This window comes from Polistes canadensis, unplaced genomic scaffold (genome assembly GCF_001313835.1).
Source record: "Polistes canadensis isolate GaletaPanama2010 unplaced genomic scaffold, ASM131383v1 scaffold_19, whole genome shotgun sequence".
NCBI classification, from domain to species: domain Eukaryota; kingdom Metazoa; phylum Arthropoda; class Insecta; order Hymenoptera; family Vespidae; genus Polistes; species Polistes canadensis.
In genome coordinates, this window is record NW_014569566.1 from 182592 (window position 1) to 209342 (window position 26751).

The window sequence follows — 26751 nt, forward strand, 5'->3', positions numbered from 1 at the left end:
CGAGATAATATTTTGCGACAATTAAACTAAATCAATCAATTCAAGCCTAATTTATTTTACATTACAATTATTTATATCGAAATATGTATTTTTGTATAAAAAAGAAAAAGAAAACAAAGAACTATGGACGAACGTCTGGAAAATAATTTCGGTATGATGATATGGTAATAATGATGATAGGAGTTAAAGTAGCTCGAACTATTCGCCGAAAGTTTTATTATTCAAGGTGTACGAAGAAAAAAGGGTGGGAATATAAAGAGGTGGGTGCCCTTCGCACGAGTCATTCCTATAGTAACCCGCAACGTAAGTTTACCTACGTGAACATACTTTAAAGGAGCGCCACGTACCTCCTAACGGTATATCGCAACCATTCTATATATGCATGTGTATATGTGTATATGTGTGTGTCTCTACATATGTGTATATAAGTTTGGTATATATCAAATAAATACTAGCATGCATATATGTTCATAGTATACTAATGCGTTTAGATGGACGGATAAATGGATGGATGAAATATCGATTCCACGCCATGAGAAAGAAAGAGAGAGATAGATGAAGGAGGTGGAGGAGGAGGAGGAGGAGGAGAGGGGGGAAAAGGTGGAGGGATAGAAAGCATTGCTAGAAGGTAGTAAAGTCAAGGACAAAAGAATATGTAAATCATTTATTCGCCATGTGATGAATAACAAGGCAATAGTAATCATTTTCCGAGTAACGATCAACACTTTTTTTTTTTCATTCAAACATAGAGCATTAATTATTTCTATTATTCATTCGTATCGATCAATCGATCGATCAATCATCTTTCGTACGTAATCTATAATATTTCATTGTCAGATTAATTACATGTATTTTTGTTTTGATTATAGTTTATTTATTAATATTTACGAGCGCGCAATATATTAATGATATATAGATTAGAAGATTTATTTTACGAGAAAAAAAGTTTGGAAAATTTCTACGCATAAATTCGTAATTAGAAAATATTCAAATGAATATCTTAATTATTAATGTATAGTTATCGAGGAATGTGTCGGTTTTTTTCTTCGAAATTATCCGTTCACAAAAAAAATACCGCCCTTATTCTTAATAACATCTTGACATTCGAATAATTGAATTATTTTTTCCCATGTTTCTATAATAAACGTTGTCAAAGATGAGATAATATCTTAGTAGACAAAATTTCTCATTTAATTGATTGTAATTGTAAAAACGCACTAATAAAATGAATACTATGAACATCAGAGTATTCAACTTTGTTGATATCATTGAAAATAACATTCGAAAATTTATCGGTTTATTAGATTTTCATGGGAAATAAGTAAAAAGTATTTGAATACTTTTGATCAGTTGTATTACGTGCTTTTACGTGTGGTATGTATSTGRATGTAATTCGTTGGTGAGAATTGAAAATTATAGGARGAGGWGRAAGAGGAAAAAGAAAAGGAGGAGGACGTAATTCAATTTTGTTGATATTGTAAATCATATTCGAAAATTTATCGGTTTATTAGATTTTCATGGGAAATAAGTAAAAAGTATTTGAATACTTTTGATCAGTTGTATTACGTGCTTTTACGTGTGGTATGTATSTGRATGTAATTCGTTGGTGAGAATTGAAAATTATAGGARGAGGWGRAAGAGGAAAAAGAAAAGGAGGAGGACGTAATTCAATTTTGTTGATATTGTAAATCATATTCGAAAATTTATCGGTTTATTAGATTTTCATGGGAAATAAGTAAAAAGTATTTGAATACTTTTGATCAGTTGTATTACGTGCTTTTACGTGTGGTATGTATGTGGATGTAATTCGTTGGTGAGAATTGAAAATTATAGGAGGAGAAGGAGGATGAGGAGGAGGAGGGAGGAAGGGGGTCGTAAAAGCGCGGATTACACGTCGTAATAATGTTTCTTCGACCCACGCAAGTTGTGTTCACCGTGGGGCTCGCGAGAGACACTCCTAACGACTTCGTCGACGTTACGCTTTCATTTCACCGTCTTGTTATTATATGGACACCATGGAACGTTGTTCCCTTTTAATCGTTCTAATCCAATAAGTCGCGTAAATAGTCTACGAGAAGGTTCACCCAGCTCGTAAATCCGGGAAAGCCATTTGGTCCGACTACTTGCGCGAGTAAAAGGGGAAGAGAAAAATAAAAAGAAAAAGAAGAAGAAGAAGAAGAAGAAGAGGAAGAGGAAGATGATGATGATGACGATGATGAAGATGAGGAAGGAATATTATTTATGGTATAATAGAGAAAGCAGATCTCTTTCGTTAATACAAAACGATTGGAAAACTAACTAAGTGATTTTATTTAGAGTAAGCAATAAATTTCACGTCCGTTAGAGTAGTTCGAAAAATATTTATAGACTGGTTTGTACTGTTTTTCTCGAGAGTGTTTTTTATTTCTTTTCTTTTTCTTTTTCTTTTTTAAATTAATTACTCTCTTACCCTTAGACACGCACAGTTTGGAGAGTTGTAGTTTTATAAATTAAAAAACAAATATATATATATATATATATATTTTTATGGTTGGAAAAAAATTCTTAGTTGATTTTTAAAACGATCAAAAGACTTTTAAGATCTATCTCACAAGGTAGTTGATAATTAAATATTAAATAATCATAATAAATGAATAGTGTGAAACGTGAAAATTATATTAAATGAATTCAAGATATTGCGGAGATTTTTTTCAACGACTGGATAATAAAGTTTTACGGTAATGAAAAATAATAGAAGATGAAAATCTTGTCGTTGAAAACGTCTTAAATAACATTGAAAACAAAGTATAGTAATTTACTCAGGCAGTAGAGTAAGGTCGAATCTCGATTATCTTGAGACTCTCTTGTTGGTTAGATACGCACGTAGGATAAAGTAGACGTTTATTACACGAGTGTCGTTTAAAGCGTTGCAAGCATCTTTTCTTTCTTTCTTTATTTATTTTTCTTTCTGCGTACGTCTCTTTTGTATATATATATTTATGTATAAGTGTATGTATTCCATGTGTGTATATACGCACGCGATTTAATTTGCACACAAAGTACGTACTTCGCGTTTTGCGTACGCTCACGATCGAGAGGATAAGAAAGTGTCATTCCAGAGAATGCCAGATAAGTTTTACGAGCACGAATATCTTTTCCTGTTAAATAAAGAATGTTTTTATAAATCAAGATTGTTGAGAAGAAGAAAAACAAAGAGAGAGAGAGAGAGAGAGAGAGAGAGAGAGAGAAATAACTCGAAGTTAAAAGAAAACTTTATTTATTTGTATACATTTTTTAATCATTTCTTACAAATTTTTTTTTTCTTTTTATACATTTTTTATAATCATTTCTTATACAAATTTTTCTTTTCTTTTTATTTAATCATTTTGATTATACAAAATCAGATCGAATATATCGTAAGTTTTTCATTGAATTTTAATTTTGTTTTCTTTTTTATTTTTTTTTTTTAGTGGAATTTGTAATCCCTTCCTTAGCTTGCGTGATATAAATATAAAGGATTTAGAAGTCAAGAGAAATATATTTAAGATGTTAGATATATACTTCGGATATAAATATTTCGTTATTTAGAAAGGGGCAGAGTTAAAAACACAACTGATTTAGTAACTCGTTAGGTTAATCCACGTGATGATAACGGTCGAGTATTTAGTCGTAAATTAGCAAGTAGCTTCTTACTCTCTCATTTATTCCTTGTACTATTCGTGCTAGTTCTCTTCGATCTTTTCTTCCTTTTCTTATTCTTATTCTTATTCTCCTTCACCTTTCCAGTCTTAAGAGGGACATTTTAATATCATTTCGCCACGCGATTAAACGGACCCATCGTCCATAAATCCTTTCTTCCTTTCTTAAGAGAAAACCAACAACAACAACAACAACTATAAAGATAACTGTCTCGTTTTAATCATGTAATTATCATCGATTCCAACTATTTATAATTAACAAAATTTCACAACACACAAAAATTGATTCTTATGAAAGAGAGAGAGAGAGAGAGAGAGAGAGAGAGAGAATTTATAATTAGGAATATTTTATTATTTAGAAATATTTTCGCAACGGGGATTTTTTTTTTTTTGGATATCGATTAGTTATTTGCTTTTTTTTTTTTCTCTCTCTCTCTCTCTCTCTCGAAAGAGATACATCCTTATGAATATTAACGAGCGGCGTGGGATTTCATAGCACACATAGAACCGCTCTTTAATCGGCCAATTCACTTTCTCTTCGTTTTAGCTAACTCAAGTTTTACGATCGTGAACGATGCGGACATTGAACGTTCGCGTGATTGGCGTTCTTTGAAATTTAGATACTAGGAAGAAGAGAGACGAATCATTAATTTTTCGTTATATTATATATGCTCGTCTTTGTGTGTAATGTGTGTGTGTGTGTGTGCTTTCTATCTTTGGATAATTAATGCCAAAAAAGAGAGGGAAGACGTATTATTATTAATGAGATAAAATTTACAATGTGGTCTCAAAGTAGTTTCCTTTAATTAATTATTCAACAATCGATTACTTTGATTTTTTTTTTTTTTTTTTTAGAATCCGAGAAGCCAAAAATTAACAACTGTTTCGAAATTAACATTCATTTAACGAGTAAATATTATTTTGATTCGTTCAGAATGGAGATTTATGGCTAAAAAAAAAATAAAAAATAATACGCACGTAAGAAGTTATATTTCTTTAGCGTACCAAAACGAACATAACCTCAATAACCTCAAAAATAACTACCATTATCTCCCGTACCAATATAATACTCTACATTTTTTAAAAAGACGATAATATGATAAAATAAAATAAATATATTAAATACCATTGATAAAGGTTTTAATTAATATGTACAATCTAAATTATTTATTTACGAATTACTTCATGCCGTAAATTTGAAATCGTTTTTCCCGCGCATCCGATAAATATCGACAACTTCGTGGTGTCGACTTTTCGGTCGCATCTACATTTCGTTTCTTTTATTGAAGTATAACTATAATATATTCTTTTTCTTTTCGATTTTCTTTTCCTCACATATGTTTTTGTTTGGGAAATATAATATTTGTTTGCAAGATAAACGCGAGTTGTTTGTTTGAAGAGTGTTATCACGACGACGCGATCGAGGAAGCCGAGCTTCTCGCGCATGAAATAGCAGAGGGCCGGTTAAATAAATTTAGAAACCAGGAAGCGACGAGACACTCCACTCCGAACACTTTCTTTCTTTTTTTCTTTCTTCCATTTATTTATTTATTTCTTTTATTTTGTTGTTTTCTTCTCTCTCTCTCTCTCTCTCACTCTCTCGAAATATCTTCCCCGTGCGTCAACTTGGCCAGCACCAATACACTTGCATCCATATATATATATATGCATAGGAAAGAATTCCCGCGTTTTGTATCGCGACAAGTTCGAGATATCGATATCCAGCGGTGCGATCTATCGAGAAATCGACATTACCTCCTCATAACTTCACGCTCGATCACATAATTCACTTGTTCGTGTGTGTGATTGCACGTGATAAATAAACTAGCAAATATATTAGCCCGATCTCTCTCTCTCTCTCTCTTTGTGTGGGGATTATTATTATTATTATTATTTTTAATATTAGAAATATAATATTTGTGATAACACGGTTTAATAGAAAAATATAATTATTAAGAAAAGTATATGAGATAAAATACGACTGTTTTCTATTTGTTGAAAATAAATTGTTTCTAAATCTTGTCCTTCGCCTTTTTTAAGAATTGTTCTTTTTGTTCTTTTTTCTTATTTTTTTTTTTTAAAATATTTTCTTCATTTCTCTTTTGACGAGAGTAAATCACGCGCGCGTTGATATCATCGAGAAACACGAGACGGTGACATTTTACAATTCACCTTTTGTTAAACGTAATCCAAGATCCAAGGTGTTTTGTTGTACCAAGCTTTTTCTCGCTCTTTACATTCTCTTCTCTTCTTCGACTTTTATATTTTTATATTTTTTTCTCTCTCTCTCTCTCTCTCTCTCTCGCTTTTATGATTTTTTTTTCCTCTCTTTCCATGACGCCTTCATTTTCCTTATTCCTCCTCCTCCACCTTCCCCTCCTACTCTTCCTCTTCCTCTACTTTCATTCTTCCACTCAACTCCTTCTCTTTTTCTTTTACCCTTTGTCATCGTCCCTTCCTTTTCTTTCCTTTCCTTTCCTGTCCTTTCCTTTCTTCCTCTCATTCATACACTCTATTCTTTTCTTTTTTTCGGTCTAGCCCTTTCGATCGAAGGAACTACGATAGGTATCATACTAATTTACTATCGTATATATAGGAACCCACGAATTGCCATTCATTCGTATTCGTGCATCCAAATTCTGAATTAAACTCTTTGAAGTTTCTTTTTTTTTTGTGTCAAAATCAAAAAAAAACAAACAAGAAGAAGAATATTCGATCTTGTTTAAAGACTTATCTTGTTAAGTGAGAAATGATGTCAATCAGAAAAAAGATATATCATTAAAATATTCGTTAAAGACTTTCGATATAAATACACAAACACACATACACACATATATACACGTTTATTAATACGTGTATACAATTTTCCGGTCTGAATAACGAGATTTGCATCGGATTGGATTTTGCATAACGAGTTGGGAACTCGATCGGTTACAAAACTTGGACTACGTGATATATATATGTGTGTGTGTGTATATATACATATATATATATTTTTCTTGATTTTTTTTTATATTACCGTTGTAATAGTTTGCACACTGTTGCTTTTAAATGACGTCCAAAAATGGTAGCTCATAATGAAATGAAAAATCACTTCACCCTTCTCTTCCCTCCCTCTCACCCTCCTCCTCTCCCCTTTTGTCAAAGGAAAGAATGATATCTCTCGTGTTGTACGAATGCATTTAATACACAATACGAATGATGGAGATTTATATGGACTAGTTTGGGAACCCCACCGACGAGATATTTGTACTACGATAATGCCAACTGTCTGTGTGACAGGCAAACCGATTCGAATTGCATTTGAAAATGGTTTTAGCTGTATCGTTTAACTTTATGTTAGGGTTGCTGCTCGTATTGCTGTTCTAACAAGGGATACATTTGTTCTGTTAACTTTTTATTACACGCGTGTTTTATGCGTACATAAACGATTTGACGTTTCTGAATAAAATTGACCAAAAAAATTTTCCTAACAATTAGTGAGATTTACACAATTAATTATTAATATTTTGCGAAACGTGATTTATGTTAATTTTGTTGAGAAAATAAAATAAACATTCGACCAATTCTCTCTGTTGTATTTTAATTTTATTATAATAAGTAAAAATAATATATATATTGGGAGTATGTATAGGGTGACTCAAAGTAATATTTATTGTTAAATAATATAGTATATACGTATACAAAGTATATGATTATTGTCTCGCAAATCGTTTAACTTATTTATAGTATTGTATAACATATTGAAAATCTCCATAGACCGTGACAAACGTTTGTTGGAGTAAATTTGAACGAGCGACAGAACAACAGATTGGAGAATATATTTCGATGGAGATCGATTTGAATTATATTTTGTTGGATAATAATGGGAGTTTGTGAGATATACTTGTAATTTGACATAATAGTTTGACGTAAAGCTTTGTTCTCGACGTTCGCGTATAAAACCTTTTGAAAAGTATTGATAAAAATGTGTTCGTTGAAATAATAATTCTATTTAAAAACTTACAACTATTGAATGAATACACGCGTCAACTAATTCGTATTTGAAAATATTATTCGTGGATGAAAAAAAAAAAAATAAATAAAAATAAAAGGAAAAAGCTTGTTTACTAACTCGAACGTGAATTTGTTCTTTCAGATCTTAATAATCATCGATCATGTCTGTACTACTGGAAGCCAGGCCTTACAGGCCCTTCAAATCTTCAGAGGAGTATTTGGTTGCGATGAAGGAAGACTTGGCTGAATGGTTGAATGCACTTTATCCGGAATTACGAATCAATGTTGACAATTTTATGGATCGCCTTGACACTGGCGTGGCCTTATGCAAAGTCAGTATCAATTAATACCTTTTTATTTCAATTAATTATAATCCAAGTATTAATAATTATCGTGATATCAAAATACAATTATAGGGGATTGACAATATACGAATTATTGAAGTATATTTTACTTCTGACAGTTGCTTGTGGAAATAAGAATATATATTATTTATTACAATTTTATTTATATAAGAATAATATTAGGATAAACCAACAAGTGCAATTAATTTATTTTTTTTTTAAAGTCGAATACAATTAAATACTTTCTATGCAAAAAGTGAAATATATTAATGTAAAAAATGCACGAATTTTTGTTTCACCCTAATATTATTTTGTATATATTATTTGATATAACGGGTGTCGCGATGCATTTGCCAAATGAATTTTATGTTTTTTGATACACGCGTGACAATTTAGATATTTTTAATATTGTATATAATATTTATAGTGTGTGTGTGTGTGTAGCTAAATAAAAGTTTGGCGAATAAAAAATGCGTTCCGTGCGTTCGTTGAACGATTAAATCTTTCGTCATTCACAAATACAACTAAAAGTAACGTCGTACAAAGAAAGAGAAGCGCATTAAAGTCGTCGTACGTGTTATATGCGCTACCGCGTTTTTTCCTTGCGTGCTCGCGTCAGTCGCGTTTAAAAGAGAGAGAAAGAGAGGAAGAGGAGGAGGAGGAGGAGGATGCGTGTGACGTCCAGCGGAAACTCTGAGCCCTACGTGGCCAGAATTAATATACGATTTAACCTCTAATGAACGTGGGTAACGAAGAAAAGCGAAAGAAAAGTCTTTCTCAACCGTTACAACACTGTTATTATTTTTTTTTTGTTCATTTCAACAACAACGATATTAATTATTTGATCGTAGTCGATAATCGTACTGTTAACGTAAACCCAACAATAAAAAATATATTAGAAAAATGACGAAAATGTAATTAGGGTTAACCAAAGGTACGCGTGTTTTTAAATAAATATTTCACTCTTTAACGTATAAAGTTATTTTATTCGATTTGAAGGAAATTGTGTTATCTGAAACAACGCGATAACTGTACCAACTTTTATTTCATCTTAATAATATGAAATTAATCGTAAAATAAATTTATTAATAATTTTCGATAAATATTTGTGAGTCTAGTAACATTTAATATTCAATATAATAGAATTTTCTTAGATACGAAATAAGAAATGTGTGTTTTTTAAATAAATATTTCACTCTCTAACGTATAAAGTTATTTTATTCGATTTGAAGAAAGTGCATTACCTGAAACAACGCGATAATTGTACAAACTTTTATTTCACCTTAATAATATGAAAAATAAATCGTAAAATAAATTTATTAATAATTTTCGATAAAATTATTTATGAGTCTAGTAACATTTAATATTCAATATAATAGATTTTTCTCTTGGAAACGAAATAAGATATACGTGTTTTTAAATGAATATTTCATTATAACATATAAAGTCATTTTATTCGATTTGAAGAAAATTGCATTATCTGAAACAACACGATAACTGCACAAACTTTTATTTCACCTTAATAATATGAAAAATAAATCGTAAAATAAATTTATTAATAATTATCGATAAAATTATTTATGAATATTTAATATAATAGAATTTTCTCTCTTGGATATGAAATAAGAAATGAAGTATAATATCTAATCGGATTAGTTAGTATGTTAGTACGTAAGGTATGTTAATATGAGCTAGGGTAAGAGAATAGAGTGATCTCGAGGGATCGAATCAAATCGAATAGAATCGATAGTCATCGTTTCTAAAGCACAGCGAGTGGTATTGAGTAGATCATTCGAACGGCAGCCAAGTTAGAGTTGACTTTCACTGATCTACGAGGGACATTTGAGACACTGGGTAGTCTATTCGGAACGTACGGGGCCTGAAACGAGCTCCATTCATCGGCATGAGAGACTCGACATATTCGTTGAACGCGTATGGCCCATAATGCCCACGGGTACTCGTTCGATCACGGGGCCCTATCCTATCCTCTATCCTAGTATGCATCTTATATACGTTTATTCTATGTATTCGTGTACACACGTGTGTGTATGTGTATGTGTGTATGTATATGTAATGGCAAATATCGAGAGAGTTGAGGTTCTGTTTGCAACTCGAACGGCTCGTTATTAGCAGCCACAGCAACCATGCACCACCACACCATCACCACCACCACCACCACCATTGCGTTCTTCTCGTCGTCGTTATAAATTCATGCCAGAGAAATATTTAGAGTAGGTAGAACGATAAAACTGGCGGCAGGCCCCCAGAGAAAGTTTATGTGGTTGATCGGTATGGTGGCTCATCGAGGGAGCAACATTCGCAACTCCGAGCTTTTACGCGTTTTCCTGTATTTATTCTATTTTTTTTTACATTTTTTTTGTTTTTTAATATTTTTCTATACCCTTTCCTAAAAGATCAATTTTGAAATTGAACGTTCGACCGTTGTTGTTATTTCGAACGATAACAAAATATAATTGTCGATCGTTTCAATATTGTTGATTCGTTTTTTATTTTTTTTTGCCCCCCTCCCCCATAAATCACGTGTAAAAATAATACTATCGATTTGTCGTGGTAGGTTTTTTTTCTTTCTTTCTTTAATAGTTAACGGGACAATGTTAGCAGTTATCGAAATTGATTATTACGAAGTAGAAAATAAAGAAAAAAAAAAAAAAAAAGAAGAAGAAGATGGTGGAATGGTTGATGTCTTTTCTTGTTTCAACTATGGGGTTGAAAAAAAAAAAAAAAAAGTATAGAAATACGCACCACCGTTAGACCTTATTTGCTTCGTACGCCAATAGTGATTTTCTTCGCTGAGATAAGACCGTATGGGGAATAAAATATGTATAAGTGTGTGTGTGTGTGTGTATATACACGCGTATGGATATTACAGAAGATAAAATCCGTTGGAATGTTGAATACGCAGGTACTACGAGGATGCAAAAGGTAGTAGGGGTGGAGTCTTCTTTGCATATGCGCCGACTTTACGAGCCGTAACCGGGAGGTGGTCTATGGGGTAAAGGGAGAGGAGAGTTAAGGGAAGAATAGTAATAAAGTATCACGCCAATGAACGATAAGAAGAGGACCCCCAATGCTCTCAATTTTATCTATTTCATTTTTCTTTTTTTTTTTCAAAAATTTCTTTGTCTTATGAAATGTGTCTGTCAGGCAAGACAGATTCGCCAAAAGTAAGACAAAAATACTTCCTATAACACGTTATCACTTATGTTTCAGAATTTTTATGAACAATTTCCATACGTCTCAGGTTATATAGAATATAGTTTGCTATTTATTTTCAAAATAATATCAAACGTAACTGTTCAGGTTTCATATTTGGTACTATTGATTTTTTTTAATTAAAAATTGTTGAATATATGTATATATATATATTATTTTTTTTAACAAGTTCATTAAAACTAATTTCCATTTCATTTCGTGTCAAGTTCTTCCATAGACCTCTGGAAATGTTATGGGATTTTTAGTGGTGTCAAGTATGCTCCACGAAATCGTTAAAAATAATCTCGTGACACGTACGGTTAACACGTGGAAAGTACTTCAAAGGAAACTTTTCAATTGTTATGGGATTTTGAGTGGTGTCAAGTGTGCTTAAACGAAATTGCTAAAAATAGTTCGTGAAATTTATCATTGCGTATATAAGATTTGTTCAAAAAGTTTCTATGATTTAATATACTTTCTAGTGTCAACAATGCAAACGTACGATAATGAAATGTTCTCTATATAAATAAATAAAAAAACAGAAATAATAAGTTCATTTAATATAAGATTATTTTAACAAGAGTAAAGAGAGAAATATAATGATCAAAGCTCATGTAGCTTTGAACGAAAATCAATTTAAAACTTGCTATGCAATCTTAATAGAACACACAAAAGATTCATTATTTATGTATACGTAAGAGTCGGTGGTGTCTAGATTCTAGAATTTAACACGCACACACTCGTATCTCGTTTTCTCGCTCTTATAGCATTAGAAAATAAGTCATTATAGAATTTAAACGAGATCAGAAATAACGACTCACCTAAATTTAAGTCACGTATAGTCGTTGTTCATTCGAACGCGGTTCGGTTTGTTCATTATTTTTATTCACTCGAGTTCCGACGTCTCGACATAAATTTTCATTGATTGGAAAATGGTTTTGAAATTCGTTTTTATATTAGAAACTGGTGGTGGTGTTAAGAAGTGAAGAGGAGGGGTAGGTGGGGGTGGAGGGGTTTGATTATGTTGACGTTGAAGAAAAAGATAGAAAAATATTTGAGTTATTCGTTCATCGTGATACAACGATATACGAACGAATACATTCAACACGTGTGTTTAAATATGTGTGTGTATGTGTGTGTTGGGATTTCCTGTCGAAAATGACAAATACCAGGCGCCTCGATGTTCACTCCTTATATGAGAATCGTTCTCGACGCTATCTTTTAAATGCATTGCCATCGGTTACGGTGGTAGTGATGGTGTTGTGTAGCGTTGTTTAGACAGAGTTGTGTCGTAGTAGTGGTAGTAAGTAATAGTAGTAGTAGTAGTAGTACCGTAACATTGATTCCTAAGGCGATTTCGAGCGGTCGAGCTTGCTTACATTTTCTCTATTTCTATTTTACTTGGTAAGTTTCAATGAGATTTCGCGAGATCTCTTAGGTGAGCTATGAGTGCATTGTGCAACCCTGATCGAAAGTTTTAAGATAATATACTAAATGTGGATCTTATATATATATATCTGTGTGTATAATAGAATACACCGTAATCGTTAAGATCGTTTTTCATTGATATCGCGAGAATATAATATATTTTAAATTGATAAATAACTTTCTAATGAAAATTATAAAAATAAATTGGATCGAAGATTTCAAATGAAGATAATTCATGATTGATCCTTTATGAAAGGATGAGAGTTAAGATAATAATATGGTAGATACATTAAATGATTGTTAATTAATTGTGTAGAAGCACGTAATATAAAAGTAAACTTTGTAATCTTTATTAACTCCTGTTAGTATAACACGTAACTTCTTATTCTATTATAACCCATCACATACTAGATTCAGAACTTTTTAGTCCTTCTTTAGGTACATTTTTTTGTTTGTTAATAAATAAATATAATACTTTTATTTATTTCGTTTAAAAAAAAAAAGAAAAAAATACCAATTCTTAAAAGTTTCTCTCAGTGACGTTAATCTGTTCATTTCTTCTCGATTCACGAAGTAATTTCACCTGTTACAGATATATCAGTTTCTTTATAAATAGAAAAAGATCTTTAGAAGATTCAGACGCGACTTCTACGAAAGAATTTCTATTGGTATATAACCGTACGTGTAACTTTGCGATTAATTAACCGCAATTGTCACCATCCTTGCTTGGAAGTAACCTATCTCCCCCTACCCTACCCCCTTTACCCTCTCTTCTTCTCTTTCTCTCTCTCACTTTTCTTCTCTAAACGAATAAGAAGACTTTCCACTAAGGAATTAGAATTTATGGTGACTCCATCGAGGTCGAGAAGTTCTTCTTATTATTATTCTAAACGAATGCTATCCAAGTAAACTGGATCATCTTCTTCTTCTTCTTCTTTAATAAGAAGAAATTTCAAATTAAAATACTTAACATTGTATATCTAATCTTTTCTCTCTCTCTTTATTTTATTTTATTTGTTAGAAGATATTGAAACAATGATAAAGCCTCTCAGTTCGAGATCAATTAAATATTATTTTATTTTCCCTTTCATTCTGTACGCGTCTATCGAATTAATTCTAATTTGAATTTGATAACTTAATTAAAAATTTTTAAAATTAATCAAATTAAATTAAATTAATTAAAGAGAGATACACTCTCGAGAATAATTCGTTGAATGAAAAATCATTGATTTTGCATTTATTTGCACGCACAATAACTGTATAGATTAATATCATTGAAATACATGTTTTACGAAGTATAACATTTCTCGAACTATTCTAACCGCTTTCATGGCGTAGTTAACAGTGCAAGGAACTCGTTTGCTTACGGAAGGAAATGAAAATAAACGTATTTCATTCTCGATTTCTTTTCACTTATATTCTTTCATGTCATTATGTCGTATACATATTATTTCAATCAACGTTTTCGTCAATTCTGTTATTGCAAAGATCCAAACTATCGTTCACGTTAGTTAAAGGTTCCTCATTTCGTATTTTCACGAGTACCACGAACTATACTATACGAAGAATGCGGTTATTTTGATGATCCCTAAGATCGAATTAAACGTTACCGTCCTACCATCCGGTCCTTTTTTCATCCATCCGTCCTATAAATATACACACTTTCTCTCTCTCTCTCTCTCTCTCTCTCTCACTCTCTCCTTTTTGCTCCCCTTTCATTCTGTCTCCCCTTACTCTTACTTTCTTAGAAAGGGTAGGGGTTGTACTGGAAAAACAAGACGACGAAAATAGACGAAGGAGAAACGAAATTGTGCGGGCGCCAGGCTGATCTTTATTTCGAAAAATAGTTTTCTACTTTTGGGACCACCAGGCATGGGCATAAGCATGGACATTTATTTCTATTGCTTTTTAATACCAACAACCAAATCATTCTGTCGAGATATCACCGAAACATTTTTTTCCTCCTCTTTTTATTTGATCGCAGATAAATTATTATTAATATTAAATTTTTTATAATATTAATATTATATTATTAATATTAATTTAAAATTTTTTTTTTTTTTTTTTTTTAATTGAAAATGAAAAGATACCGTTCAGTTGTAATTAGTGTTGCCATTAACTCGGTTTTTTTTTGAAAAAGTGACTTATGCCACTTTAAAAATAAATAGCTCATATATATATATATATATATGTATATTATAATTATATATAATAAATTATTATATATAATTATTTTTAAATACAAACGAGATATTGTTTATTAAATTAATTCATTATTTTTACAGATCAATCTCTCGTATTTTTTCCAAATGATTTGTTATATCATTTTAATAGTAGAAATATTTAGTAAAGTAGAAAAAAAAATAAGAGAAAGAGAGAGAGAGAGAAACGAGTAGTAAGATAAAGTCTTTGTTATACTTAGGTAATTGTTCTGAAACGTGACAAAGTCTGGCTTCAAACGACCGTCGAGACGGATTAGCCAAGCAAAGAGTACTATACACGGCATTTCGGAGAGAAAACGAGTGAAAAAACAAAGAAAAAGAAGGAAAAAAATAGAGATGCAAGTAGTACTCTAGTGTCATCTCTCTCGTTCGAGGTGAATGATCTCGTGGGGGAATAAAAAAAAAAAGAAATTGTGTCCGTTTCGTTTTAGCACAAATTTCTGATAACTAAAAAAGTGTGGCAGAAAAAAAGGGGGAACAATTATACGAATAATATTCATTTTGTGATTTAATTTACAAATTGCTTTTTTTTTTTTCTAATAAAATTAATTTATCCATCAACGATCAGAGATATTCCCTCAACGTAATTTATATTATATCGAAAAAAATTTCACGTGCACTAAGCATAGATTTAATTTTCTGACATTAAGAGATCAGTTTATATATTCTCTATGATAATTATAATTTTTAATATTTAGAAAAAGAGAAAAAAAGAAAAAAAGATAATGCATTTATAAAACGATTGGACAATTCGAAAAGGTGAGAATGATTAATAGTCATTTGATAATAGAATAAAAGAATCAAGATAATGCAATAATCGTGATCAATAAGTGTCCACTACTCTGTAGTATAATTTTCTTTCGTTTTTTTTCTTATCCAATCCCCTCGGACATATAATTCAATTTCTATGTTGGCTTACTGCTTATGGTTGACTAGGAAACGCTTTTGCTATCGCTTATTTATGTCGTTCTGGAATTCGTTAGCTATTAATTTACCTCACGCACGAGATAAAGGAACGATAATTCAGTCGGACGAAAGCAAACTTTTTTTCATTACTTTTTATTTTTATTTTTATTTTTCTTTTCTTTTCTTTTCCGTCTTTCTGTTTCCGTTTTTCATACGGGTATCGGAGAGCAAGTAATCGACGTTAAGCGACCATTAAGCAATTGAGATCAATTATGGCACCGGCGGTGGGGGGTGGGGAGCGGGAGGGGTAGGGGGAGACAAGGAGATATCGCGGTGTGCTATTCGTAATTAATGTACGTTCATGTTACTTTTCGTCCTATCGTATCTCATTTCACGTTCTTCTATTTCAATTTTTACTATTACATACGCACAACTCTCGACAAATGATTTATAGATTATTTATTTTAAGTTTTCAATCCGTTATACGATATGTTACTATTATACGAATTAATTATTTCTAATTAATATTTTCATTTGATACTGTTATTATAATCTAGATATTTAAAAGATAGAAAGAAACAACAAAAATCTATCTATTGTTATATGCAATTTTTATTTCTTTTATTTATTTACAGATTATAAGGGGGGTGGTACAAAAAAAATTTGTGCATCAATCGATCTTTTTCTTTTCCTTTTTTTTTTCTTTTTTTCTTTTTCATCGCAAGCAAAAGTATTTTGGCAACGTTAAAAAGATTCTTTGTAATATTTTGTTAGATTACGTTTTCCTTTTTTCTCCAAATTATAAAATTAGAAGCTCTCAAATGAATGATCGTGTAAAAAATATAATAATGAATTATTGAAACAAATTACGATGTGTTAAAGAAAAATCAATTAATCTTCTATCTAGATTATACAATATTTCAATTACCATTTAAAATTATTTAGAACAAAATGTTTAACCAGACACGTAATCATCCAGTATATATACGTATATAATTAATATAAATATAAATTATAGTTGAGAGAGAGAAAGGAATAATGAATGGTATGAATAATGGTGTTGAAAAATGTGTTTTAAAAAAAATGTGACGAAAATAATGAATGAAAGAAAGAAAGAAAGAAAGACAAAGAGAAGGAGAAAGAGAGATAGAATACAGCAAAATGGTTTTAACAAGGACCAATTTATAATGTACAATGTGCAACGACCATTTTCATTAAGAGCATCATTTCGCTATCTCTCTCACTCTCTCTCTTTCTTTCTCTCGTTTTAGTAGTCGTAGTAGTAGTAGTAGTAGTAACTGGAAGAGACGTTTTGAGGGGGTCATAGGCCACGTAATGTGACATCCTGCTGCCGGTCGACTCATCTGCCAAGCATATTAACATATGCGCCACTTTTATCTCTCTCTTTTTCTCTTTCACTTTTTCTCTTTCTCATTTCTTACCAGTGATTCTCAAACACACAACGTATAGATAACAATAATCCACGAACAATGAAAGAATAATCAATCGTTCGTGATTATTTGATATTTTTATTCCTTTCCTTACCTATTTTTCTTGCTCTTCCATTTTCTTTTTAGATTTCCTTACGATCAAAGCGAATAATAATACTTTTTTACCTTTAAAACGACGTTTTTTTTTTTTTTTAAAACCACGTCGCGTGGCACGTTGCACCTACGTGATCGTTTTATAATCACAATCGATTATATTCTTGAAGTCTCAATGAAAAGAATAAAAGAATACAACGGTTATTTGTTATTCCACGTATTAACGTATGAAAGATTTTCTATTCGGTATCGGATTGCAATCGATTTGAGAGAAATCGATGCGAATTTTAATGAGAGAGGAATCGTCCTCTCTTCCTCTTTTTTTCTTTTTTTTCTTTTTTTCTTTTTTTTGTCGAAAGTTAACGAAAAGTACGATAAAGATGACGAATACTTTTATGGCCACTTCCGTTCAATCAACATTTTCTCATGTCAGATTCATTTTATCTAATCTTCGTCTTCCTATCTCCTTCTCTCTCTCTCTCTCTCTATTTCTTTCTTTCTTTCTTTCTTTATTCATTGATAAGAATTACTCGAATGATTGTAGCACGGATCAAAGGGCAATATTAATTTTATGTCACATCAAATTTATTAACCTTGATAATGTTAAATAAATACAAAATTATACGATACGTAAAGCTTGCGCAAAATAATGTTTCATTCATAAATAAAAATTACTCGGGACTTTTGTATAAGTTATATAATTTAATCTTTTCTAAGAAGAATTTCATTACAACACATATTTAAAGCAACGATCGTAAATAATTATAAAATAAAAAGAATATTCAACGAGAGAGAGAGAGAGAGAGAGAGAGAGAGAGAGAGAGAGTATATATTTTTCATCGTTGAGAATTTTTCCCATGTAAAATAATAACATTTAGGAATAATTTTATTATGACGAAGGAGAAAAGATTGTTTAGTTAATTTTTAAAATTAATATTTCCAAAGTAAATTAAAAAGAAAAAACACAATCCATCATGCAGTTTCAAAATAAAATCTAACACAATAAACACACGAACTTATATGGGTTCACCCTAATAATTAAATAAAAAAGAAATGTACACGTACACGTACACGTACACGTATGCAGCCGATATTTTAGACGATGTTAAAAACTTTTGAACGAGCCTGTATATTTGATCGAGGAATCGTTCTCATCTTCCGACAAATAAAATGTCTCACTCTCTCTCTATCTCTCTATCTCTCTCTCTCTCTCCCTACCGTCCCTTTTATTCATTGTAATTGAGAGAAGATAGAGAAGAAGGTTTGATGGTCCTGTTACGCTGATCGTTCGCGTCTCGTTTGGTAATTTCATGCGAAGATAACTCTTCTTTAGAGTCATCTTCAGGCGTGTGCGTTCTAATCTCTATATTATACCGTTGGGAAGTATACCATCATATTATAGCATGGTGGTGATGGTGGTGGTAATGGTGGATGGTGGTGTTGTATGGTCGGTTTGTATGGTGAAGAGAAAGAGGAGAAGAAGGACGATGACGACCGGATGCTGTTAGATATGATTTTTACGAGTGTGCGTTGGGACAAACCGGCTGTGCGTAAAACAGGGCGCATAAGGGCCTAAGAAGAAACCTTATGAGTTACACGTGCGAGGGAAACGTGACTACGAATCCTCCACCCCTTTTTTCCTTTCTTTTATTTTTCTTTTTTCTTTCTTTTTTTGTTTTTCTTTTTCGATTTCCTCTTTTATTTTTATTTTTCGAGAACAATCACGTTAGACGTGAAGGGATAGATATTTATTCAATTTTAAGACCAATTTTTGTAATATAATAAATGAATACAATATTTTAATTAGAAAATTTAAAATTTTAATTTTTGTAAATAAGAAATTTATTGAAAATTATTCCTAGAAAATATTTTGGAGATTTCATATAAATTTTAGGATTAAAATTGATGAAATTTAAACGTCGTTATTGAATTTGAATTAGCATAAAAAAAAGAAATGGTAGTAAGTATTTGAAATTTGATTGGGACTGATTAAAAATTCATAGATTATACGAAGAGAATTAAATGACGAAAGGAAAGTTGGTAAAATATATTCGCGTTCAATTTGAACTTTCCTTATGTTAGATTCTAAGAGTGTGGCACGCGAGCTGTGACTATAATATGCATTCGGTCACCGTTCCCTTGGTGGCCCACGTAGTTGCATTCTTGGCTCGATCTGGGCGCCGAGATGTTATTGGAATCTTTGAAATATTCGGCTTTGCCCGATCCCACCTATAGAAGAGACTAAAGTTTGCTTTTGCGAAATGTTTCGAGTACGTTTCGTGCGTTTCGAATATGAACGAACGTAACACGGGAGAATTCCCACCCGTGTCTCGATGTTTCTAAGTAATTTTCAAGGCTAACATATTCGATGAAAAATTCATGATTTTTACAAAATTATATCATTTTATATGCTAATTATTTTCAAGAATATATGCTAATTAAATATATATATATATATTAATTTATTATATTTGTCCCAATTTTTTTTTATATTCGTGTTTATACGAGATTTCACGGATTGAATTTTGTAATTAATTATTCATTGACTATAAGATTCGAGTATAATTAAATTATAAAACAATTTCGAAAGTGAAAATCTGTAAGAATCGTGTCGAGTAAGCGAATAAGAGAATAGATTTATCGAGTTCACGATAGTTGTCGAATCAATCAATTTGCGTAAGAAGAAATATCGTGGCACAGAGATTCATCATTTCCCCATCGATCATCATTTCGATCATCGTTTGGACGTTGAACGTGTGCATCTCGCGAATAAATGGTGGGGTATGCATAGGTGAATAATATTCCTTGGGTTAAAGGTTACAAGTACAAAAATAAAGAAGATCAAAGCAGCACGCCGATTTGCGATTGGTGATATTGGAGATCGGTTTACGATCGACAGATTTCGTCCTCGAGATAATAAAATTCAATATTGCATCCTTCTCTCTCTCTCTCTCTCTCTCTCTCTCTCTCTCTCTGTACTTTTTCCTTATTCTTTTTCTTTCCGAATCGAGAAGGGGCCCGATCGCGTACTCGATTGAATCATTAATTAGTCTCGATCTTTTTTGATTAAGTTTCAAAGTGACAAGGACGAAAGAGAGAGAGAGAGAGAGAGAGAAAGGCGGCGAACCGATGCTTTTTTTTTCACCATAAGTATTTTAATGGGGTATGCCAAAATAGGAAGAACAATTAAAATGATTGGTGGAAAAAGAATTGAAAGGATTAATTGAAATAATAATAATAAATTAAATATTACGCGTATTCACAGTTGTGGAATGTTAATATATTAAAATAACGATAATAATAATATAATAATAATAATAATAAAAAAAGTATTAATTAGGTTTATGTTTGTGCGAGTATATAAAATAAAAACGATCCAACCGATCGAAGATTCTCGTTGCATACTGCGTTTGTGCATCATAACGTGCGTGCGTGTGTTGTTCTTTAGTATAGTCGAGGCATGAAAAAAAAAAAAAGTAATAAGAGAAAGAGAAAGATAATCTTTGGTGTTTGTGCGAATGAATGCGTGCGTGCGTGGCACGGTGAAAGGTTTTACGAAGGAAAGAAAGAGAAGGAGGGGGATGAGGGGGAGAAGGAACCCTCTCAGTGGATCGTTGCTCTGCAGTTCTTTCCCTCCCTTTCCCTCCTTTTGAAAAAAAAAAAAATATTTCGTCGTTGTCGTCGTTGTGTCGGAACACGTGAAAAGAACATAGGAATCGAGCCGAGTAGACACACACATCATCGTTTTAATAATTAATTATCGACGACTAGAACAATTTTCTACGCTCACAAGCTCGTTTAGAAACTAACGTAACAGCATAACACCAATAGAACGAGAGGAAACTAAAATTCTTTACCTGTATAAATATTATATTCGAGTTATTTTTATTTTCTTTTGTCGTTCACACACAAATATTATTTGTTGTTATTTTAATATTAATTACAATTGGGATAAAATTGGATATTTATAAAAAATAGAATATTTGATATCCTTGTTCGATCGTCACAGACACACACACACACACACACACACACATATTTCAGTATAACTGTATTGTTAAATACACGTAAATCGTTGTTGTTCTTGAATTTATAGAAAGACATATAAAAAATATCGTTCAGTTTTAAAACACAAGGACTCGTGTTTAAAAGTTTGCCTTTCGATTATATCTGATAAACACTTTAGTCACTCAATTAATTCATATATTACGGATGATATTATTATTATTATTATTATTATACTTATATATTTTTTTATTTTCCGATCATAATTAGTCACACACCAGTTAGGTAATTTGATTTTAAATTTAATACGATTATAGATTAACGAGTATGATTGAAATAAAAAAAGAAAAAGAAAAAGAAAAAGAAAAGGAAAAGGAAAAAGATTTTAATAATAAAATAAATTTGTGATCGACACATAAGTGCCCCGTGCACGCGTATTTCTTACATATTATACTTGTGCATGCATTCACACGTATACGCGTATGTGGGTTACACATATATTGAATATAATTTTATTCGGGCCACGTGCAGAAGAAATGCGTGCTTCATTAGTCACGATACGTCGAACCGTAAACGGCCGATCCGCTTATTAACGCTCGTATTAAATGCATTCGTTGCGGCCCGTCGCGAATCGCGTAAATTTTATTATTACGTATGAAGAATGAGGAGGAATTAAACTCGTCCCGAGTAGTTAAATGCAACACTGTGCGATAAACGATAATCAAGAGCGGTGTTATTTTTGTCTAGCGGTTTAAATTATACCCCAAGCAACTTGGTTGCTGGTGCTGCTTGTTGCTTGCTGTTTGCTGCTGCACCTCGTCGCATAATCTCGCGTCACGCCTAATAACTGCTTTTCATTTCTCCCTTGTCAGCTTGCTATTCGAAATTTTTACTAGTAAAAACCATCCTCTCATAATACCCGATAATAGTGAGAAACACATTTTCAAATAGAAATTTCTAATACGTAGTTCTACTTCTTAATCGTTTCATTTGCTTTTATTATTTTTCATTTTTCGTTTGTTTCTTTTATGATACAATACGAACTAAAAGTTTATTCAATTTTTTGTCTTATATCTCGACAAAACGGTTTCATCGTGTAATATTTTTTCTTGCATCGCGTCGAAGGTTTTAGTAGATTGTCGCAAAAACAATTTCCTAGATCTTGCGTTTAATTTTTTGCATTTATTTTTCTGTTTTTTTTTTTCTTCTTTGTATTTGTTTTTATAATACAGAACGAATCTCAAAAGTTTCTTCAATTTTGTTTTTTTACCTGACAATAAATATATGTTGTTCATAGCGTAATATTTTTACTTCGTTTCCCGTAAGAGTGTCCATCCGTCTAATAGATCGATAGCAAAAACAATTCACGATCTTGCCGTTTAATATTTGTAATATTTCTTTTGTATTATTTTCTTTTTTGTGTTGTTATTTGTATGTCACGCTCGGCGTCATCCTTAAAAGCTTGGTTTTTCTTTCTCTTTTTTTCACGTCGGCGACGTATCTCACCCAAATGTCAATAAAACGCGTTGGAATCCCATTATCTCGGTTGGACGCGAATTAATTTCGCGTTGTACCTTCGTACTTCCCTCCTCCCTCCCCCCCCGCAGCACCTCGTTTGAAAGCCGATTTCACGTGGCGAAGGACAGTTCTTCTTTTTTTTATTTTTTTTTATTTTATTTTAGGGCGATATTACGAAAAGGAAGAAGAAAAAGAAAAAGAAAAATAGATAATCTCGGAAAATGAATCGTCGTGCGTGATTTTTGTTGTTTGAGAATTATATATAATTGACTTTTAACCCTTTGAGTGTTATGGACGCATATATGCGTTTGATAAAAGTTGATATGCGTGTGTTTGTCAATGTGAATGTGAAATAATGTAATATTATTCTTGTATCTTGTCAGATGAAAATAATATTGTGAGAAAACCAAAATTGTAATTATTAAATATAATTCAATTAATATTAGCATCTGTGGTGACATTAATAATAAACTATATATATATAATCAGGTTTTTATTGCACAACTTACAAAGTTTTTTACAATGTCTTATCATTACTTTATTTATATTTATCTCACAATTTTTGATTCATGCTCAATTCACCAGCCCTCCGCTAAGAATATTTATCAATATTAATAATAAACTATTTTATTCATATAAAACACTCTTCAGTTAAAAGTCTTCAACATTCAAAGGATTAAAATAATCTCTGAAATGAATTAATCGTACACACACACGCACACACACACACACCAATATATATCTAAATCCATTTGTGAAAAATCCGAACAATATTATGAAAATATTAACAATATCTATTTTTATTATTATTGTTACAGCACTCAAACAACGTTAGAAAATCAGCAGCGGAATACGTGGCACGACGACAAGCGAGAAAAATTAGTATGACGCGTTCTATAACATCGTCATTGGCATTACCTATGTCCCAATTGAGTGACGTGGCATTTTTGCCAAATGCAAAAGCGGGAACATTCTTTGCACGGGACAACGTGTCGAATTTTATCGGTTGGTGCCGAAACAGTCTTGGTATCATCGAGTGTTTACTATTTGAAACGGATGATCTGATAATGCGTAAAAATGAGAGACACGTTATATTGTGTTTGCTTGAGGTTGCAAGACGCGGGGCTAAATTTGGTATGCTAGCACCAATGTTGGTGCAAATGGAAAGACAAATCGATCGAGAAATCGCTGCTGAAAACAAAGCTGCCAATGGTACCCAAACTAATGGTCATTCGAACGAGGACAGCGACGACGAGTATTCCGACATGCATCAGGAAGAACCTTGTCTCATTTACGGTCCGCAACCACAGATTGTTACCAACGATCTCAAAAGTCTCGACGAAATGGTAAATCATCTTTTTTATTTACTTAACAATCGTTTTGTTATATACTAATGCATGATCTCTTACTATACGTTTCGGTAATTATCTAATTGGATATAAAGTACAGAGACAATCGAATTTATTTATTTTTTTATTAAATTTTGTAGATTGTAATGGTATATTCTTGCTAATTTTTTCAACGAAAAGGTAGATCATCCTTTTTATTTCCCTTTTTTTTCAATTCGCAACAATCGTTTTGTTATATACTAATGCATGATTTCTTATTATACGTTCCGGTAATTATCTAATTGGATAAAAAATACAAAGACAATCGAATCAATTTATTTTCTATTTCAATTATATTTAGATTGTAATGGTATATTTTTTGCCAATTTTTTTTTTCACGAAGATCTGAAGAATATATATTTTAATATTGTTTTCATTTATATATATTTTATTTTTACAATAAGTACGCGAAATATAAAACGGCGTAGATGTATTATCGTAATAAGCGAGGACGCGATGCAAATTCGAATGAGTATTTCTATATAAATCATTTTGATATTATCACGCGTTTTTCGTCAAAAAACTAACTGTTTATGCTATACATGGGAACGAACAAAGTACGCTCATAAAAAGGAGAAATACGAGCAACTATAAAATCGATTTTTCTTTTTATATGCTTTTTAGTGCAATGCTTCTTTGTTTACTTTTGATATTTTTTATTTGTTTTTTTTTGTATTTTTTGTTTTCTTTTTTTTTTTCGGTAAAAAGGACGTCTGTATTCTCGACTGCGAAAATAACTCTTGCCCTTACAAGCGTATCGGAGTTATATTTATGGCGTTGCATCGCAGTTCGCCATTAATATCTCGAGATCGGGGAATAAGAGAGAAAGAAAGAGATAGAACGCGTTTATACTTAACGTGTTTCTTTTTAGCGTTGAATGGCAAAGCGGCGGGATATGAGTTGAAGTGGGAGGGGTGGAAGGGAAGAATGGCTGTTTTTAAACAACAACCCTTTTCCTACTCGGTATCCGTTAACGAGTATTTTACTCCCTTTTGTCTTACCAATGCTGCCATGCAACCATTCTCACGATACAATTTCTTTTTTTAATAGTTTAGTTAAAAGTCTCGACTTTTCGTCGTTCCACGCGATTTGCCTAATTTTCATCCCTTTTTTCATCTTTTAATCTTCGTCATTAAATATAATTTGTTTAACGAAAATTCTCTTACAATTAGTAACAATAATCATTTGAATAATTATACGAACACATTTGTTATTCAACATTTTGTTATTAGTTTTAAATGTTATCGATTCGTAGATCGAGTTCAATGATTTACGATCTATTAATTTGCAATAAATTTTCTTTTAAAAACCGGTAATCAGTCATTGCTAGTAATTCCTCGGCATTACTATGAATGCAAAGAGCCTTCAGAAGAAGTCGGAAATAAAACATTTTGGAGAGTTTTTCCCGAGGCATCGAACATAATACTTTGAAATACTATAGAATATCAAATTACTATTTAAACAACGTTGAAAATAATACATCCTCGGGACAGGCACACACAGCCATACTCAACCCTTCCCCCCCCCCCCCCAAAACAACCCATACAGGTAAACAACATTTCGTTCTAAACTTGTGTATCTTCCGATACGATAGGGAACAAAAGATACAGATTTTCATGGAAATCTCTATGAATATCTGTCTAACTAATGTCTAGAAAATATAGTCTGAACCTTTGCAAATCGATTTATAACTCGATATGGTATTCTACACGTAGATGAAAGAGTGTACTTTAATTTAATATAAGTTTAATTAAAATCTATTCACTCTTAGTATAAAAAATATTTACCAAAACTTTTCAAAGAAATGGTAAAGATGCAGAATTTACAGCATTGCATTCTATAACATTTTTTGAACTTTTTATGCTAAATTTATAACTCGATATGGTATTCTACGCGTAGACAATAGAGTGTACTTTAATTTAATATAAGTGTCATTAAAATCTATTCACTTTTAGTATAAAAAATATTTAGCAAAACTTTTCAAAGAAATAGTAAAGTTGTACAATTTATAGCATTGCACAGTCTCTTATATTTCTTTGAAAAGGTTGCATATGGCTGTGTGTGTCTGTGCCCGAGAATGTATTCTTTTCAACGTTTTTTAAATAATAATTTGATATTCCATAGAATATCAAAGTATTATGTTCAATGCTTAGGAAAAACTGTAAGAATTCTTCTGTTTTCAACTTCATCGGAATGCTCTTTGCATTGATGAGAATGCTGAGGACTTACTAGCAATGGCGGATTTCCGGCTTTGACGGAAACATATATATATATATATTAATAATCAATCGCACGAGAGAATAAAAATAATGAAACTAAACCAAAGCAAGAAAAACCCTCGGAACAATTTTATAATTATATATGAGTTTCAAAGGGAAAATTGAAGACAGTTAATAAATTTTGATGAACAAATTTATTTGATCTTGTTGAACGTTTCGTCCCTTACTGGGGACTTCCTCAGCAACTCGATCACCTAGTTCACGCGTCAATACATATTATTTTAGAGTCAT

General features: G+C 31.6%; 1 protein-coding gene across 1 annotated transcript in view; it reads left to right on the forward strand.

Annotated features, from left to right (window-relative positions):
• The window catches only part of LOC106793845 (GAS2-like protein 3), a 76589-nt gene that overhangs the window by 8264 nt on the left and 41574 nt on the right, over window positions 1–26751 (forward strand). The window contains exons 2-3 of the mRNA XM_014761091.1: window positions 7816–8005; window positions 23672–24199. Of these exons, the coding sequence (XP_014616577.1) occupies window positions 7835–8005; window positions 23672–24199 (699 nt within the window). The 5' untranslated portion in view covers window positions 7816–7834. The remainder of the gene's footprint in view (window positions 1–7815; window positions 8006–23671; window positions 24200–26751) is intronic.